At 50.1% G+C, this 17,554-nt stretch overlaps 7 protein-coding genes across 7 annotated transcripts; 3 read left to right on the forward strand and 4 right to left on the reverse strand.

Moving 5' to 3' along the window:
• Positions 1-285: 285 nt before the first annotated feature.
• P175DRAFT_0503301 (NRDE family protein) lies at positions 286-1,906 on the reverse strand. Its single transcript, XM_040897601.1, has 2 exons — positions 1,490-1,906; positions 286-1,417 (listed from the first exon to the last, which is right to left on the reverse strand). Exons 1-2 carry the CDS (start codon positions 1,553-1,555, stop codon positions 497-499), a joined length of 987 nt encoding a protein of 328 aa, XP_040749894.1. The 5' UTR covers positions 1,556-1,906; the 3' UTR covers positions 286-496.
• P175DRAFT_0314776 (uncharacterized protein) lies at positions 1,639-2,010 on the reverse strand. The gene has a single exon (XM_040892836.1). The coding sequence runs from the start codon at positions 1,924-1,926 to the stop codon at positions 1,723-1,725; it is 204 nt and encodes a 67-aa protein (XP_040749895.1). The 5' UTR covers positions 1,927-2,010; the 3' UTR covers positions 1,639-1,722.
• An 86-nt stretch (positions 2,011-2,096) lies between these two features.
• P175DRAFT_0483591 (HVA22/TB2/DP1 family protein) lies at positions 2,097-3,786 on the forward strand. Its single transcript, XM_040895542.1, has 3 exons — positions 2,097-2,376; positions 2,438-2,587; positions 2,653-3,786. Exons 1-3 carry the CDS (start codon positions 2,348-2,350, stop codon positions 3,428-3,430), a joined length of 957 nt encoding a protein of 318 aa, XP_040749896.1. The 5' UTR covers positions 2,097-2,347; the 3' UTR covers positions 3,431-3,786.
• An 834-nt stretch (positions 3,787-4,620) lies between these two features.
• On the forward strand, positions 4,621-9,836 carry P175DRAFT_0442558 (putative eukaryotic translation initiation factor subunit eIF-4F; the record flags this gene model as incomplete). Its single annotated transcript, XM_040894127.1, has 5 exons — positions 4,621-5,268; positions 5,684-9,016; positions 9,097-9,180; positions 9,247-9,632; positions 9,692-9,836. The coding sequence occupies 5 exons, from the start codon at positions 4,621-4,623 to the stop codon at positions 9,834-9,836; spliced, it is 4,596 nt and encodes a 1,531-aa protein (XP_040749897.1).
• A 1,443-nt stretch (positions 9,837-11,279) lies between these two features.
• P175DRAFT_0503305 (universal stress protein) lies at positions 11,280-13,181 on the reverse strand. Its single transcript, XM_040897602.1, has 3 exons — positions 12,510-13,181; positions 12,067-12,457; positions 11,280-12,014 (listed from the first exon to the last, which is right to left on the reverse strand). Exons 1-3 carry the CDS (start codon positions 12,773-12,775, stop codon positions 11,322-11,324), a joined length of 1,350 nt encoding a protein of 449 aa, XP_040749898.1. The 5' UTR covers positions 12,776-13,181; the 3' UTR covers positions 11,280-11,321.
• P175DRAFT_0534245 (uncharacterized protein) lies at positions 13,126-13,833 on the forward strand (the record flags this gene model as incomplete). The annotated part of the gene is made up of 2 exons (XM_040900122.1): positions 13,126-13,251; positions 13,330-13,833. 2 exons carry the CDS (start codon positions 13,126-13,128, stop codon positions 13,831-13,833), a joined length of 630 nt encoding a protein of 209 aa, XP_040749899.1.
• A 1,894-nt stretch (positions 13,834-15,727) lies between these two features.
• P175DRAFT_0442212 (uncharacterized protein) lies at positions 15,728-16,552 on the reverse strand (the record flags this gene model as incomplete). Its single annotated transcript, XM_040894112.1, has 1 exon — positions 15,728-16,552. The coding sequence occupies one exon, from the start codon at positions 16,550-16,552 to the stop codon at positions 15,728-15,730; it is 825 nt and encodes a 274-aa protein (XP_040749900.1).
• Between the last annotated feature and the right edge of the window lie 1,002 nt (positions 16,553-17,554).

Consider the following 17,554-nt stretch of genomic DNA (forward strand, 5'->3'; position numbering starts at 1 on the left):
TGGAGGGCACTTGATTCATGTACAATGGAGCCGGTAGCATCTTGATCTGACCGGTACCTAAGGTAGAGAGAGAGAGAGAGAGAGAGAGAGAGCGATGTGTGTTGTCTTACATGATATGATGATGGTTATGTGGTGAGGATGCAGATGAACGTGGTCTCGTTACCGTCATAAAGGATAGGAAAAATTTCATCTATTCCACTTATTTTATTATATGATTGTTGTTGTTGTTTTTTGCACCACCTTCTTGTGATTGAAAAAAAATTGGCTTGAAGACTTGAAATTTTCGGGTTAGATTTCGAAAGCAACTAAACTACCTATGTCGGTTTCTGCTTTAATCACCATCATAATCAATCGTTAATGAATGCATTCTGCACTCGCGGGAATTCATAAGCCGGGATATAATGTGTACATCATCATCATCATCATCATCATCATCATCATCATCATCTATATGTGAGAGAGTTTGGGTACTCATGAGGAAAAATCAAAACTCTAGTCACGACTTAACGTAGAACTCGAAGGACTTGTCTCCCTGACCGGCAGCAACAGGATTGGCGTCACGATCATATAAACTGCGCTCAAAGTACCTCACCCGGTCATCGATGCCTACAAGAATGACCGTTTGCTTTTGCGTGCCGTACGGGCCGTTTAGGAATGACTTGTCGAGAAGATCAGAGCCCGCACCTGCACCTTCACCATGACCTTGTCCGGGAGCCTCTTTACAGAGTGAGGACCCTGACGTCATCGAGGTCTCGGGTCCAGGGGCTTTCAGGCTCTCTTGTGTGCCGATGAGCGGAATAAAAATACTCTGTCGGAAGTAAGGAAGGTAATCCTCCGCTGTTGCGTCATCCGACAATTGCGGGAGCGAATCGGTGCAAAGCAGGTCTAGGAGACGGTGGATGAGCGCGTCTTCGTCCTCGTCGTTTTGAACGTGGGCCGAAATCGCCTGGTCAACGAGCTTCTCTCCTTCAAGAATCTTGGGCCACGAGCGGTCATCGAAGACCGTATTGCTGAGGCCTTTCGTTTGGCCATGCTCCGTCGCGATCCAGGTGACCTGGTCGAGTGTCGAGGAGCGATTGGACACAATTGCCAGCGGTTCATGGACGTAACCGCAGACTAAGCTGAAGCCGCCTACATTGCGGGCTGTGGGGCTGTCGACCATTTCCTCAACGTGGGAGAGTGTTGGGCTGTCGTCAGGCCGGGTGAGCCAGTTGTTGACAATCGCACCGCGGCTTTGTTGGCCCGTTGCTGGGTCGGAGGTGCTTTCGCGGTAGTTGGTGAGCACGGCAATCTTGCCAGATTTCGTGACTCCCATCCAAGTACCTTGGGTGGCACGGGCAAGATCACGACCTCCGAGGATGCCGGAGTGAGGCGAGGGCCACCATTCTACAGGGGCTGTTGGACGACGGAGGTATTCCTTGGTATGTTAGTTTGATACTGGATGGGGTTTATGGTTCGTGGGGTTCGACGGGTTTCAATTGAAGCATACATCCCTATTGTCAATGACAATCAATCGATAAGACGGGTGGGCTGTTGATATTAAAGCGATACACATGGTTGTGAGAGCTAAGAAGAGAAATCTGGGGGGAAAGAAGAGAAAGAGAAAGAAGAAGAGGCGAGATGAAGCCTGACGGATGCCAACCGTAGGTAGTTGGGCACGTGCGGTCAAAGTCGACCGGGAGGAGGGGGAAAGAGAGTCAAATGAGAAAGTAGCAAAATGAGCTATTTATATAGACTCGACAGAGAAATTAAGCAAGAACAACGAAGGGAGCTAGAGTGTTGGCGAGGTTGATGAAGTTGGCGATGTTGACGATGTTGTTGGATGCCAGCAAGCCAATGTGCTTGCCTTACCGCCTGATATATATGTATATGCCTTCTGACAAAACGCCTTTTGACTTCTCGTGGAATTTGATAAATAAAACCCATTCTAGTGCATCTTAAGAAAACTAGGGACTTGAAGCCGGAAGCCTGTCATGACGTCAAGACAGTTGTTGAACTGAATCTGGACTCTGAATTTCCAGATTTATATTATATAGTTATGTATAGAAGAGTATAAAGAAAGATCCCTTCTCCTGCTTACTGTGTGTGGATCAGTCACACTCCACACTCTCTGACAAAAAAAGAAAGCCGGCAGCCCCTCAATCTTCCTCCTTTCTCGCTATTCTTCGTTTCTTCTTCTCTTCTTCCCCTCGCTTTCTCGCTCCTCTCTCTCTCTCTCATTAACTGCAATCTCACTGCGGCTGGCCGCTTACTTCTCTCTTCCACCTTCGGACCCCGCATCCGGGCATCCAAGATCAACCCTCGATTTTGCTCTCGCTTCAACTTCAATTTGATAGAATTCGTCACCATGTTTGGCATCATTGCGGATCTCTGTTCGTGAGTGTGTTTCCGACCATTCCCTGATTCCCCCGAGTCTAATCGATCGACCCTGCTTTAGCTCCGTCTTGACGATCCTCTTCCCGATTTTCGCCTCGTACAAAGCCCTCCGCTCGTCGGATCCATACCAACTAGCGCCATGGTTAATGTATTGGGTAGTTCTCTCAGCCGTTCTGCTGGCTGAGTCCTGGACGGTTTTTATCCTCGGATGGTATGATACCTACCCTGGCGATCGCCCCGCCCATTCCCGGATGCTGACGAAACACCCTGGTGCAGGTTTCCTTTTTATAGCTGGATCCGACTTTTCTTTTTAACCTATCTTGTTCTCCCACAGACGCAAGGCGCCCGGATCCTCTACCAGAACTACGTGGATCCGTTCCTGGCACAGCATGAACGCGAGATTGAGGAGTTCATCGGCAGCAGCCACGAGCGTGCCAAAGCGCTTGGTCTCCAGTATTTTTATCAGGCCATCGATTGGGTCCGCGAGCGTGTCCTGGGCCTGCCTCCCCCGCGTCCGGCACCTTCTCCGCCCACCGGCGCCGCATCGTACGCCCAGTCGCTTCTCTCACGATTCAACCTCCCAACTGCCGTGGGCGGGACCAGCCCTGCCCCGGCAAACGATTGGTACTCGGCCATCAGTTCCGCCGTGACCGCTGTCACGTCCTCCACACAGAGCCGGGAAACACGGGCGGAGGAGCTTTCTGCGAGTGGGACCCTGCTTCCCCGAGAAATGGCCAGAATGTCGCGTGCAGAGAAGGCGCAGTTCCTCTCCAGCCAGCGGGATATGATTGAGGTGCTCCGGGACGCTCTCATGAAGGAGGAGCGGAATCTCGACACCCCAGAAACCGAGGACGACCTGGCGTATGGCTCGGGGCTGAGGAAGAACGGCAGCGACAACTCATTTGACCACATTGAACACGAGGATACGCGGGACCGCTCTCCTTCGCGCCGGGGTGGGGACGACTGGGGGTCTGGGTGGTTTGGCAGCGGAGAGCCGGCGGCGGCCTCCGGGGTGGAATTTGCGGCGGGGACATTAAGCACTCGTCGGGGGTAAGGACGAGAGAGGCTTGTGAGTTTGTGTCTGTGGTCAGAGAATCCAACCCTTTTTAAGCCGTTTAGTATCCACGTCAGGGCAGTTAAAAAAAAAAATCTTATCGTGGATCTTCTTTATCATTCGATTCAGTATCTATCTTCTTGGGAGGGATCCTTCGAGTGAGGATCTTAATATATTTAGGGATTTCAATCATTACCCTAGGGTACTACTACATCTCTCTCTCTCTCTCTCTCTTCTACTAACTTGGAGTGGAGGTAGACGGTATTTATCAGGATAATACATGTAACTACAGTACGGTATGTGACTAACGTGGCGAATCTTCCGTGCAGGATCTGGAAGGCTGAATTCAATACCTGATAGAGAGTATCCTCAATCTCTCTTTCTCTTCAAGATTTACTCTATCTTTACTCTAGATTCACTCTATCTTTACTCTATCTTTACTCTATCTTCTACACAAGTGTAGCGTAAATGCTCGGTTGTTTGCCGCCTCCACCCGATACCAAAGTCCTGTCCTCCCACGATCCTGCTTGTTGCTCTCAAGTACAGAGAAAAGAAAGCAAAGAATCTTGATTTTCATAGACCTTTATTATAGAAAAGAAAAGAAACATAGTTCTATCTATCTAGTGAGTTTGGAAGAACAACAAGATCAATCTTGTGTGTATTGTTGTTGTTGGCCGTTCTTAGCCTTTTCTTCGTGCGAACCAAAAAAAAAAAAAAAAAAAAAAAAAAAACCAACACCACCAAAAGGTAAGAAAAAAAAAATTAAGGGAACCAAAATTCTTTCTTCCCAAATTCTTCCCCCTCTTTCCTTTTCCTTTCTCTCTCCTTTTTTTCCTCTCTTTCTCCCCTCCCCCAGATATACCGTCGTTGACCACGACGTCTATTATTCTTCGTTGGTGGTCTTCGTTTCTTTTTTTCCTCCTTTATCCCTCCCCCTCCCCCCGATCCCCTTCATCTCCTTCGGTCCCTAGCAGCCTTTGTGTGTGTGTGTGTGGGATTCCTTGGATGTGGGATTTTGGAGCGTGTTCTTCCTATTGTTGAAACACGCCTTGAAAAATTCACTTGTCGTCCATCTTCACAACCTGCGACCTTTTTCTCTCTCCCATCTGTCAACTTCCTTTCATCGCCTTCTCTCTCTCTCTCTCTCTCTCTCTCTCTCTCGCACGTTTTACGTCCTGATTACCTGTCTAATGAGCTCGATCCCTCCCAAGTCCGGCCTCCAACCTCAAGGACAGAGTACCTCGACCCAGGCCCCCTCGCACTCTTCCTCTCCATCACTTAGTGGGAAACCCTCGCCTCAGGTGCCGGTTCCCACCTCCTCTGCCACCTCAACAACGGCGCCTCGTTCCTACGCTAACGCGACCAAAAAGTCCGCGACGGACTCGACCGCCGCTCCCGTCACCGTGGGTGGCTCATCGCAACATGGGAAGTCGACCTCAACTTCTGTGAGCGGCAAACCCATGCAGCAATCTCAGCCTCCGACCATCGTGAATGGTGCTCCGGCTCCAGGCCCTCAAGGCGACCATTCCAAGAAGCCCTCTGTGACTATCACGGCGGCCTACGTTCCCAACCAGGGCCAAACCGGTCGCCCCAATAGCCTTCAGTTCGGCTTCGCCAACCAGCAGTCCTCCCCGAACATGGGTAATCCCGCTGTCCTGGCTAACCAGCCTCAGCCTGGCCTGGGTGTGACCCCCCCGATGAATCCTCGTGCGACCTCTCCCCAGACTTCGCCCTCGCCCATCCCTCAACCCGCCTCCAGTGGTGGCAGACCACCGCCATCGTCATACCAGGCTCAGGTGAACTTTGGCAGCTTTGGTGATGCAGGTGACAATGTAAGTGTTGTTTCGTCGTCATCGTTGTTGTTGTTGTTGTTGTTTTTTTTATCGGTCATATTTCCTACCTTCGGGTATTATTGGTTGGTTGGGATTCTATTGCATCCCCAGCTGCAACACCAAACTCTTTTTTTTTTTTTTTTTTTTTTTCGCTTCCTTTTTTACCCTTCCATTTCCCACAATAATTTTCTCACTGAAAGTGTTACTTTCTTTACATTGTCCTTTTCTTTGCTTTATTTACAGCACCCAGTTCTTTTCCAACTTGGGAGCAAAAGAAAAGAGCAAAAAAAAAAAAAAAGAAAGAAAAAATTTATTTCGAGTGCAGAAGATCGTTCTTGGCATACATACCATTAAAGTCTGGGATTATTAATAATTTTTTTTTTTTTCTCTTACCCACTAGCAGATGCGCCCAACTTCTCAGGCTCCTCTTGGCCCCGGTCCTCAGTCGACCCATTTGCGACGCGAGTCCTCTCAGTCGACACACAGCGATATGAGCAATCATATGGGAAGTGGCCCAGGTCGTGGTGGTTATCCCTATCAGGGTGGCCGTGGTCGTGGACACTCGCAGTCCAGCCATCAGGGTCAGATCCCCTACTCACCGACTCCCAACTTCCGATCGACTCCCAGCCAGCCTCGAGGTGGTCACAACATGGGTCCTCAGTTCCATGGCCCCAACCAGGGTCGACCTATGCCTGGATTTCCTTCACCGCAAGCAAGTCGCAGCCCAGCGCTTGCCAACTCACACCCGGTGACTCCCCAGATGAGCCAGGTCCCTATGGCCCATCCTCAGATGCCCCCCCAGCCTTATGGCACCTATCCGCAACACATGGGCCCCCAAACAGTGAGACCCCATCCCTACTCCCAAAGATATGCGCGTCGTGGTCCCTTTCCCAAAAGGAAACAAGGTCCCCGTACTCTGGCGTCCCCAAATTCGCCTTTCCCTCATTCCCAAATCTCATTTCCTCCCCCAAACCTTGCTCCGGAGAGCGGCCACTTTGAGCATTATCTGACATTGATGAAACATAATCAGGCGTACCCCTACGATGCTAGCTACGGCTACTACCAGAATTACCAGTATATGGCCCCTCCCTCGCCACAGACCCGTCCCATCCCCTACACCCAGCCGCCCTACATGCAGGGTCAATATCCCGTCACCCAAGGCCCTCCACAGGCCACCTCCTTGTCGCGATCCCCCTCTCAGGTGTCCGCCAGTGAGCGCTCCGGTTCGAGTCTCGGCCAGGCACAGCCTGCTGCCATCCCCTCGACTCCCGGCCATGCACAGACTCCGAGCCGCTCGTCGAACACCCCCGCCACGAACAAGTCCCCCTTCGTGCTGCCGCAGCAAAAGAGAAACCCCATCACCATTCGCGATCCTGACAGTGGCAACGTGAAGACCTTCGAGAAGACCCCTGCATCCCCTGCGCACGCTGCTCCATCCCCCGTGAAGCAGGCGACGCCCACCTCCACTCCTCCTCCACGAACCGGCAGCAGCACCGATCATGCTCGTTCTCAGTCCAAGTCCGTCAAGACGGACGAGGAGAAGAAGCAGGAATTGAAGGATGCCGTGTTGCAGAAGATGCAGCAGAGCGAAGCTGAGCAGCGCCGCAAGGCGGAGGAAGAAGAGGCTGCTGCTAAGCGAAAGAAGCAGGAAGAGGAGGAAGCTGCCCTCAAGAAGCAGCAGCAGCAGCAGCAGCAGCAGCAGGAGGAGGAAGAGGAAGAAGCTGCGCGCCAGAAGAAGGAGCAAGAAGAGGCCGCTAAGAAGCAAGCTGCCGAGGAAGAGGCTGCTCGCAAGGCTCTGGAGGACCTGAACTTGAAAGAAAAGGCCAAGGAGGTCGCTGCCGAAGAACCCGCTAAGCCTTCTGAGCCTGTTCCTGCCGCGGAAGAAGAGGAGATCGATTTTGACGCGATCGAACGCGAGCTGGCTGAACTTGAGGCTCAGGAGGCTGCGGCCGAAGCCGCCTATCAAGCCAAGAAACAAGCCGAGAAAGAGGAGCGGGCGCGCAAGGAGAAGGAAGAGCAGAACGCTTGGGAGGCCAACATGAAGCAGGCTGAGCGAGAGGCTGAAGCCGTCGAGGAGGCCCGTATGAAGAAGCGCGAGGCTGGTGTCAGCGACGACCAGGGCAACAAGGACTTGTTCGCTTCACTCAAGAAGGGTGGATTCGCTGCTACTGAGACCAGTACTCCCGCCGATAGCGGAACTGCCACCCCAGTCTCCGATGTCTCCATGGGCCCCCCCGCCAAACCTGCGGGTGCCAAACGTGAGAAGCCTGCCGCGCTCAAGTTGGAGACCAACAAGTCCATTGAGCCACCTCAGCCAACTGCCGGTATGAAGTCGTTGCACTCTGCTCGCTTTGTGGATGATCTCAGCAAGATCAACTACCCTGCGTCCATTGTTTCCCCGAACCCTGCCCTGAACGCCAGCGCACCTGCCGACCGCAAGTTCCACTACAACAAGGAGTTCTTGCTGCAGTTCCAGGACGTTTTTAAGGAGAAACCTTCTATCGATTGGGATGCGCGTGTGCGTGAGACCGTTGGTGAAACCGATTCCTCCCGCCCTGCCTCTGCCCGCACCCCCATGGCACGGAACCCCTCGCGTGGTGGTGCTCACCAGCCCGATTTCAGGATGGGCAACTTTGGTCAACCCCCAAGCTCGAACAGCCTGCCTCCTGGAACCACCTCCGAACAGCGCTTCGCCCTCTCCAACGCTCGCTCTAGCTCCATGGGCTCCAACGCCTTCGGCCAGTTCACTCGTTTGGGACTGGGTGTAGGCGCTCCATCGCTCAGCCGCACCAACTCCGCTCATGCCATGCACCCCGGTATGCCCTCATCTCCCCGTGTTGGTTCCAGCAACCGCTCTGGTACCCGCACTGGCAGCAAGCGGGATAAGCATCAAGCGAAGAAGGAGGAGGACATGGCAAAGTCCATGCCACTCACCCAGGGAATGGAGATCAAGACCCTTCAAATTTCTGCTTCCGGCTGGAAAGCTCGATCGCTTGGACAGCCTACCGCTGCTGGCCCTACTCCTGGTGGCGGTACTGCACACATGGCTCCCGACGTGGTGCAGCGCAAGGTCAAGGCGGCTCTGAACAAGATGACCCCGGAGAACTTCGATCGTATTTCTGGTCAAATCTTGGAGATTGTCTCTCAGTCCAAGGACGAATCCGATGGACGAACCCTGCGACAAGTCATCCAGCTTACCTTCGAGAAGGCCACTGATGAGGCTCACTGGGCATCGATCTATGCTAAGTTCTGCAAGAGTATGCTGGAGAGCATGAGTGCCGAGATCAAGGATGAGAACATCCGCGACCGCAATGGCAACATTGTTACCGGAGGTAGCCTGTTCCGCAAGTATCTCCTCAACCGTTGCCAGGAGGAGTTCGAGCGTGGTTGGAAGATCAACCTGCCTCCTAAGCCTGAGGGAGTGACCGAGGAGGTTGCTATGATGTCGGACGAGTACTATACTGCTGCTGCCGCTAAGCGCCGTGGTCTTGGTCTCGTCAAGTTCATTGGTGAACTTTACAAGCTGGGCATGTTGACAGAACGTATCATGCACGAGTGTGTAAAGAAACTGGTTGACTACGAAGGTGTCCCTGATGAGGCTGAGGTTGAAAGTTTGACCAGTCTCTTGCGCACTATCGGTGCCAGTCTGGATGCATCCGAGAAGGGCCATGCCTTGGTGGACGCCTACTTCCACCGTATCAACCTGATGGTCCAGATCCAGGGTCTTCCTAGTCGATTGAGATTTATGTTGATGGTCAGTCAGCCCCAACCTTTGTATAATGATTATTATTATTATTATTATATCTCTAACCTTTTTTTTTTTTTTTTCATTAGGATATTATTGATTTGCGTTCTGCACGCTGGGTCTCCAAGGACTCCGATAAGGGCCCCAAGACTATTCATGAAATCCGCGAAGCGGTATGTTTTACCCCATCTTACCCTCACACCCACACCCACACACGCCCGCAACTAACTTGTTTTTAGGCTGCTCGTGCTCAGCAAGAAGCTGAGATGGAACGTATTCGCCAGCAAGCAACCCGCGGCGGCGGCGGTCGTCCTACTATGGGCCGTGGCGATGCTCGCAGCTTCTCCTCAGGCTACGGACAGGCCCCTCCTCCTGATTACGCCTCTAGCAAGGTTGGAAGTGATGACCTTCGCCGTCTGCGCACTTCTCGCAACACCAACCAGCCTATGTCTTTCGGACCTTCTAGCATGCTTGGCTCCCGCAGCAACAGCGGGCGCAAGAACCTTGGCCCTGGAGGCAACTTGGTTCGTGGTAGCGATGACAGCGGTGCCAGCAGCCGGACTGGGACGCCCCCTGCCGGTAAGAAGGAAGACAAGGAGGCAGCGTCCTCGATCAACGCCTTCAGGTATGTACCGTACCGTTCGAATTGGGTTTTGCCCCTCCGTATGTACTGACGATTCAAAGTGCTCTTGCCCAATTGCAAGATCAGGACAACATGGCCACCTCTCCCCCATCCAACCCTACCTCTCCTCTGCTGACGAAGTCGCAACCTGCGGTTGAGCGCCGACCATCAAAAACCCCATCGAAGGACGGTGAGGAAACATCATAGATTCTTTGTTCTTTGGCAATGATAATGAAAAAATGATTCCATTCTTCTGGAAAGATCTTTCTCCCTTTTTTTTTTTTTTTTTTTTCTCTCTCTTTTTTGACACCTAGTCACTGTGATGTCCATTCATGTCATTTGAACTTGAACATTCCTCCCTAATCTTCTCGTCCATGATTTCGACCAAAAGTCGGTCGCTCATTTGCTTCGTGCCCATAGAGGAGTATTCCGACATTCGATTGTACCATGTGTTTGTTACAAAAGTTGAAGCCGTAATGAAAGTGGGATGATGGCTTTTGACAATCTAGCGAGATAGGTAGGTTAGCTTGCGGGAGTGGTTATGATCATTCATCTGTCTATTTTTCCTTCTTCTTCTTCTTCTTCTTCATCTTCTCTTTTCTTGTTGCTCGTTATGTTTTCATGTCTCTTTTTTGCATCTTCAATACCCGGAGAGCTCTGACGGACGTTTCTCCCTTCATCAGACGCTGAATTGATATAGCGTTGATACCAGGAAGAAGGGGGGGGAGAGAAACCAGCAGTCTAGCCACGACTATTGCTGGAGTCATACAAGAGAACTAGTCATAGCTATCCTGTTTTCCTCTCCCTATTTTCCTTGTTCGCTATCGTCTTTTTCACTCTGCATTGCATCTACACTGGAATTAATTGGTGTGTGCTGGCGATAACTATTACTGTTCTCTTTCATTTCCTCTCTCCCTTTTGCACTTTTTCACCCCCCCCCCCCCGCCCCCTCTAGACAAAATTCCGTTAGAAAAAGTTCTTCTTTCTCTTTCCTCCTCTATCCTGATCTTGAAATCTGACTTGTCTCAATATAACTTTCTGTTTTTTTTTTTTCTCTCTTACTTTCGTCATCATGAAATGTGTTAGTTTCCGATTATGGTCTGCAATGCAAGTCCATCATCATGTATGTGTCTGTCTACCTAGTTTATTATTATTCATATTTTTTTTTTTTGGGGGGAGGGGGGGGTTATTTGTATTCACTCTTAGGCTGTAGATCTCCATCTATAAGTAGAGTTTCATCATCTTGATCTATTCCACAGGATCAGGTTAAGCAAAAGGCAACAAACATGGGTAGATCTTATTTGTTCGGTTGGGGACATAGGTAGCTGCGTTATTATTATAGATGTTGCCGGGCTGACTGACTGTATGGTATTTCCAGCCCCCTCGTCTACGGAAGGTCAAAGAAACTCATGAAAGAGTGTAGAGACAAGAGTTGATTCAATCGAATCTATACAGTACCAGACTATGTACAACTAGGAATAAGCAAATGGGGTTCATGCCGTCGTTATATGCTAAATGGATGCATCCACAACGCCTATAAAAGGTACAGTTATGAACAAGTTGTGTTCATTGGGGAATTCTGCATTTCCATGGAGAAATGGCTGGGAATATGGATATTGCGGCAGTGAACCGCGCGTAATGGAATGTTGCAAAAAAAAAAAAAAAGGATATAGCTCAAAAGTCGAAAAAAAATTAATCCTCCTTGGTTTCGGGATGATTTGGGATACCCTCCGTCACAATAACGGGGATATTTAGTTTCGGACTGGACGCTTGTGGAGTTGTTTCACTCGCGCTCGATACTTCGCCCTCGTTCGGCGTGGGTAGTTCGCTGTCCATGGGGGATACATCTTTTGACGATACTTCCGTCCCATTCTCCAAAGGTGGTGACGATAAAGGCGCCTGGTCAGATCTTGCTCGACTCGAGAAATAATCTCTCGACTCTGATGTCGAAGTCCTTCGGATACCCTCAAGGGAATCTCCCATGGGAGACAGGGATCCATCATGGCTGACACTGCTCCTGTCGGAAGTTGAAAGGGAGCTCCGCGAGTTGGTGTAATACCGAGGAAGCCCAAGAGCCGCAGCCACAGCAGCTTCTTCGTCGGGAAGTTTGGAGACGCTGCTGTTTCTGCTCGATTTTCCACTAAATATGTGACTTCCTTGGCGTTCGCTCATTTCCAGAATCTGGGTATAACTACGTCTGGTGGGATCTGCGAGACGTTTCTTCTTCTTCTTTTCTCGTTTGGGTGAAGGTCGTACCACGATTACCGGGATCGGGGAGTGCTGCAGGCAGTATTTGGAGACAGAGCCGGGAAGTAGGCCCTGCACGCCGCCTAAATTCCTGCCTCGTGTGCCCACGATTAGGACAGCGGGTTCATAAATTTTAATCTTCAAATCAGTCAGCAAACGAATCCATCCACTTGATTGTACAGATGCTTACCATTCGTTGGATGATTTCCTGGACCTTCCCAACCGCCAGCTCCAGCACTAAGCTTATAGCCTTCTCGTTTTGAGAATTCTTCTGAATGACCTGTTCAAAAAGCCTCTCTGCTTCCTGGCGATACTTTCCCGCCTCAACTGCAGCATCACTTGCGATGCTAGAATCCTTTTCGACGACCCGGAGACACACAATTTCATCGCCATCATCCACCAACTCGTCGATCAGCCACTCTAGTGCAAAGTCGGAATAATCGTTCTGGTCGGTGCCGCACAAGAATGTCCGGCTGCGACGGGTACTCTGATACCCCTTATGTTTGTAATTCAAGGTGAGGGAAAAATCCGCCGCATCAGGATTATCAAAGGTGTCGAATGAAACCCCACGTTCATAGGTTCTATCTGGATTAGCTTTGCGTGGGAAGTGGTGGGATAGGAAGCAAGGCTTACTGAGGAGGCGGAGGTGAGAGTCCCCGACCAGCCTGTTTTTGTTCTTTCTCCTGTATGTCGATCTGCGAGCTTTTCCGCCCTGTGGTACTACTCGGTCGGGATGGCGGCAGCGACTCGGATCTCCCTATGCTGAACTGAATTGACTTTCTCCGGGGGCTGTCGGGCATACTTGTGCTACCAGACCGAGAGGAGGTCGATATGCTAGAATTACGCCCGGAGGAAAGATCTTCTCCATCGAGCGATACCTTGGGCGAAAGGGTCGCCATGATGATGTCTTTGTTCGTAGGGGTGGGGGGGTCAAGGGTAGGCAAGGAAAGTAACACAAGTAACACGGCAGCGGCTGCAACGTAATTTCTAGACGCAGCAAGATGGGCAACGGCAGGGATGATGCAATATATCAGACAAGAATAGCTAGAAAGGACGTACGCGGTTCAACCGCCATGAGGCATCTGTAGTTCTTCTGCCAGTCGTACGATGCGGGAGGTGCAGATCATGGTTTGAGGCGGATGCAAAAGGAGAAGCAGCTCCAGGCACGGGGGGGGATGGAAACGGGAAGCTTCAGGAAAAGAAAGCTAGTGCCCGATGATTGGGCAGGACTTCGTTAGAAATCAGAGAAATGGCCCAAGCTTTTGCATATGGATGCTTCATCCAAATGCCGGATGCAGATGCAGAGGAAGGAGAAGAGAAGATGGAACCTGGAAGTCGTCATCATGCGGAAGAGGGGGAAGGGAACAGGAAGGCGGTGAGCGGATCTGGTAGGCATCACATGTCTAATATTATGTAATCACCACTAGGACTAACTTGGTATAGTGTATCGCAGATTATTGGCCAGATTCTTCAGGATATCTTTGATGGTACTCTATATGAAACCATAAACATCCAGTTCTTCCCAAAACCAAAACCGAGACCAGGGTATAGAGTTCCTACTCCCAATTGTCATTTCAAGCTTTCCATGATATGTTCCCAAACCAGCCTGGAACCCCGTGGCATTCGGCTCTTCCTCGTTGCGGACGACCTATCAATCAAGCTTTGCGACTTCGCAGGCTCTGGGATCGGTAATATGCCGCCGGTTGTTACAGAGGAGGACCGATACCGAAAATCACCAGACTCACCTCGATCGTTTCAGACAGACTTATTCGCCCTTGGCTGCCTTATATTCGAAATTATGGTTGGCTCGCGGCCATACGAAGAAATCAACGATGCAGACTGGGAAATGATTGCAGAAAACTACGAACGCGGGATTTTTCCACCTGTTGCGGGCGTGAAATATGGAGAAATTATTCATATGTGCGAGGGCTGGGTCTGTTTCATTCTGACAAGATAAAAGGATCCCAAGAAGAGCAGGTTAGATTTCTTGTGAGCAAGCACAACATCTCGTAGCTTACTACCAAGATCTGTATCGCCTGCATGATATGGCGCCTTATTATCCGTGTAAATAGCCTTGTCAGTCGATGTTGCCCTTCGCAGCTCTACCAGTCGGGTAGAGAGAACAAATGACCAGCCTAAGACAAGTATAGAAAGGTAATTGCTTGATGATTTGGGGAGGCAGTCGAATCCAGTCCACTCCGGGAATTGATCCGGGGATAAGTCGTGAACTTGAGACGCCAATAATGACCCCGCAATTGGATCGGAACAGGCAAGAAAGTTTATCCATGCCAAGGATCCGTCATGGTGGCCAGTTTATTAAGGCAATAGTGACAAACTAGTTATACAAAGTGTTAAACACAGACAGACAACTAGGTAAGGACTTTCTTATATTATTCCATCTATTCGATCGTTGACGTATCCCATGCCGTGACATGTGAGTAAAACATATGGGAAGGAAATAGCAGGATCTACGGCGACCAACGGAGGAAGAGAATTAGAAGATTCTACCTAAGAGACACGAGGGGTGCACTTCAGGATGCTAAGCACATCATATTCGGAATCATTACTCTCTTTTTAAAAATACACAGTGAAAATTGGCGCAGTCTTACTGCATTCATTTAATACGCAGCACACTGTATTTGGTGTTTCGGACTAGGTACATGCCTGCCTTGCCAACCCTAAACCACCCTAATGATCGCGTGACTTACGGCGGCGAAATCCCAAGGCAGGAAAAAGAAAGAAGTGTGGGGAAGGAGAATTATGCCTGCAGCCTCACTTGGCTGTAATTGTATTCCAGAAGTGCATAGGATAGTATAGGAGGACAATGACTCGAGTTAACTGTTAAACTGTGAAAGTGAAGGTCTGGCTCGGAGTAGGGCTGATCCTTAGGGCTAGACCTGACCTTGCTAGCAATTCACTACGGATACGAGGAACTACTAGTGCTAGATATTCGAGAGAATAGTACTCTGTATGTCAAAGAACAAAGAAAAAAGGAACCGAGTTCCGAGAGTCGGGTTCGTATAGCTCTATCCCAAAACGGTAATTCTTCAGCGTTGGGTGGATGTGCCGGAGACAAAAGATCCGATCAAGAAAAAAAAAAAAAAAAAAAAAAAAAGGATATACGGAGTCCTCGGCAACTGGACTCCCGGAAAAGAGATCTGATATTGTCACCTGCACCTGCACAATGCTACGGAGTACCTACGGAGTAGTTACTCGAGTCACTAGGGAACTAAAAGAGCAAAATGATCCGCTGGGATCGATCAGCCATGTGATTGATCACCCTGGCCAAGTGGGCGGTGTGCGCAGTAACTAGTCAAGGGCCTAAGGCCATAGTCTGGACTCTGCCCAACGCTCAGGGCGGATCCTATCTTCTTCTTTTTTCTTCCTGTGCTCTAGCGCTTTGAACTATTGAATTAAGAGTTCATACCTGTCGAGATCTACCTTTAACTACATAGTACGGAGTAGAGATCAGTAGGAACCAAAGATATGGAGAGTTCTAATATATTCAAGTCTACCTTGGGTAGATGTTGGGTGCTATATAATAGCGTGCCTCAAAAGGAGGCACTAAACTAGGTAAATCAACATGAGAAGGGAGTCATCAATACCCAAACGCTTGGGCACAGATTGAAAGATCCAGACACCTTTCGATGCGGTCTTGAGATAGGTAACAATGCAATGCATAAATGCCAAGGACCAATCAATGCCGCCAAAAGAACCAAAAAGTTTTTTTTTTTTAATAATGCACGCCGGCACTCGCTGAAAGAAATTTCACATCATATCCAAAATATTCAAATCGTCAGGGTATCACACGTATATTACATTAACGTAGAGAAGTCATCAGCAAAGCATGCTCAGCACGCTTCGATCATCGGTCCCTGCGTCGGTGCTGGTACGTAATATCCATGTTCGAAGTCGGAATCAGTAAAGGGGATTTCGGTGGTTTGCATTTGCTTGTTGTCAAAGGTCTCCAGAATCGGTTGTGATGGCGAGGGAGGCATGGTATCATCCTCAGAGTCCTCGTCTTCGTCTAATAGGAGCTCCGGTGGTGATTGTCGCGAGTGGGATCGGGTCAGAGCAAGCTCATCCAGATCCTCCGCGTTATCATATTCAAAATCCGAATCCGAGTCGGACTCGGAGTCATCCTCCTCCTCGTCCAGCTCAGTCTCGGTGATGATGGCCACCGGGGACGGTGCTCGTCGGCGAACTGGCTTGTAGGGTTCGGGAGTGTAATCGTCTTCAAAATCCGAGTCGTCGGAGTCAGCGTCGGAGGCGTCCTCTGGATCCCAGTCATCCCCGGGCTCCTCCACCACGGCTTCGGCCCATTTGATGTGTTGGGACTCAGAACGTTGGGATCCCTTCGTTACTCCGCTGACGGTCTGATTGAACCAACGCTCCTGTTCTTGCTCCGCATCGGCCAGGTCCAGCATAAGCGAATCCAAGAGATTGGCATGGCCAACAAGGAGGCGCAGGTCGTGATCCGGCCGCGAAGCTTCTCGGGTGAGCTTCTTGCGGGCGGTGTGGGCGAGGTAGTATGTTTGAGTGATGCTCATTTTCTTTTGTTGGCGTCGTCGGGCGATAGAGGTAAAGTAAGAGCTGGGAGTGAATGCAGATTGGGAGGAAGTCGACGGAAGAGAGGAGGAGGAGGGAGAAGTAGTAGTTGAAGTAGGAGAAGTCATGGTGCTGGATCCGGGCGAGGCCGCCTTGATGATCTCAACTCGACTGCTGTGACTCGTTCACTAGCAAAGTGTGACTCAGGCAGCACCGAAAAGCCGATCGTCCAATCAGCGTTGGGGGGGGGCAGGGGCGGTGAGTCAAATTTCTTGGGCGAGGCTACCTAGGTAGGGAGCCTTATCTGTGAGGACCAAATCGGAATGGGTGCTGTAGTGGAAGATTTCGTAATGTAGATATGTCCCTTTTGCAGCTCCAATAGTTTCATTCAGGTAGTGGTCTGTAGTCGTGGATAGTGTATGTACCTAGTATGTGTGTGTTGTACTCCGTACTAGGGCTGGCTGGTTGGGAAGTGGATAGGAAAGAGAATCAGGATCAATCGAAACAATCTTGATGATCAGAGAGACAGGGGGAGTTTTAATATGATATATCCGTCAGACTGGGTCAGGGTTCTTTCTTTTTTTTCTTTCTTTTTTTCCTTTACATTCTGATTCATAATCGACGATTAGTTACTAAACTACCTAGGTAGGTATTTTTTTTTTTTACCTTTTTCCGTGAAGCCGCCTAAGTCCGAGCGGGCTGAATCCAACGCCGAAGCCAGGCATAAATCCAGCCGGTGGACCCACTCTGGGCCGCCCAATGTTTGGTTCGCCGTGACCGCCTCGACATTTCGCCCAATAATGTGCCGGAATCCGTGCGTCAGGTCCAAAAATTTGTCAGACTAAACTTTTTACAGTAATCCTTCAGTCCAGAACGGGTGCTCGGATGACCAATGTTTCCGCCCGCGTTGTTCAAATTTCATCATAATCTTAATGGTATTTAATCAAGATTTTCAGTTGATTGCCAATAATCCCAAATCCATGACTGTACTGAAAAGAATTATTCTTGGGAGCTTATTTCCGAGCCAACCCCTGCAGACTTGGCGACAATTCTGTAGCCTGGTGGGCAGTCTTTCCGGGGCTGGAACCGAATACGATAACTCTGATCTAGGTACCTAAGTAATAGAGGCG

Source organism: Aspergillus ochraceoroseus (assembly GCF_002846915.1).
Source record: "Aspergillus ochraceoroseus IBT 24754 chromosome Unknown P175scaffold_7, whole genome shotgun sequence".
Lineage (NCBI taxonomy): Eukaryota > Fungi > Ascomycota > Eurotiomycetes > Eurotiales > Aspergillaceae > Aspergillus > Aspergillus ochraceoroseus.

Bases quoted from the DNA above. Each gene is read 5' to 3' on its own strand.
- P175DRAFT_0503301 (XM_040897601.1), bottom strand. From the start codon at position 1,555: ATGTGTATCGCTTTAATATCAACAGCCCACCCGTCTTATCGATTGATT. The intron at 1,418-1,489 runs GTATGCTTCAAT...TAACATACCAAG, and splicing joins TTGTCATTGACAATAGGGAT to GAATACCTCCGTCGTCCAAC.
- P175DRAFT_0314776 (XM_040892836.1), bottom strand. From the start codon at position 1,926: ATGGGTTTTATTTATCAAATTCCACGAGAAGTCAAAAGGCGTTTTGTC.
- P175DRAFT_0483591 (XM_040895542.1), top strand. From the start codon at position 2,348: ATGTTTGGCATCATTGCGGATCTCTGTTC. The intron at 2,377-2,437 runs GTGAGTGTGTTT...ACCCTGCTTTAG, and splicing joins ATCATTGCGGATCTCTGTTC to CTCCGTCTTGACGATCCTCT. The intron at 2,588-2,652 runs GTATGATACCTA...ACCCTGGTGCAG, and splicing joins ACGGTTTTTATCCTCGGATG to GTTTCCTTTTTATAGCTGGA.
- P175DRAFT_0503305 (XM_040897602.1), bottom strand. From the start codon at position 12,775: ATGGCGACCCTTTCGCCCAAGGTATCGCTCGATGGAGAAGATCTTTCC. The intron at 12,458-12,509 runs GTAAGCCTTGCT...TAATCCAGATAG, and splicing joins CTCTCACCTCCGCCTCCTCA to AACCTATGAACGTGGGGTTT. The intron at 12,015-12,066 runs GTAAGCATCTGT...ACTGATTTGAAG, and splicing joins AGGAAATCATCCAACGAATG to ATTAAAATTTATGAACCCGC.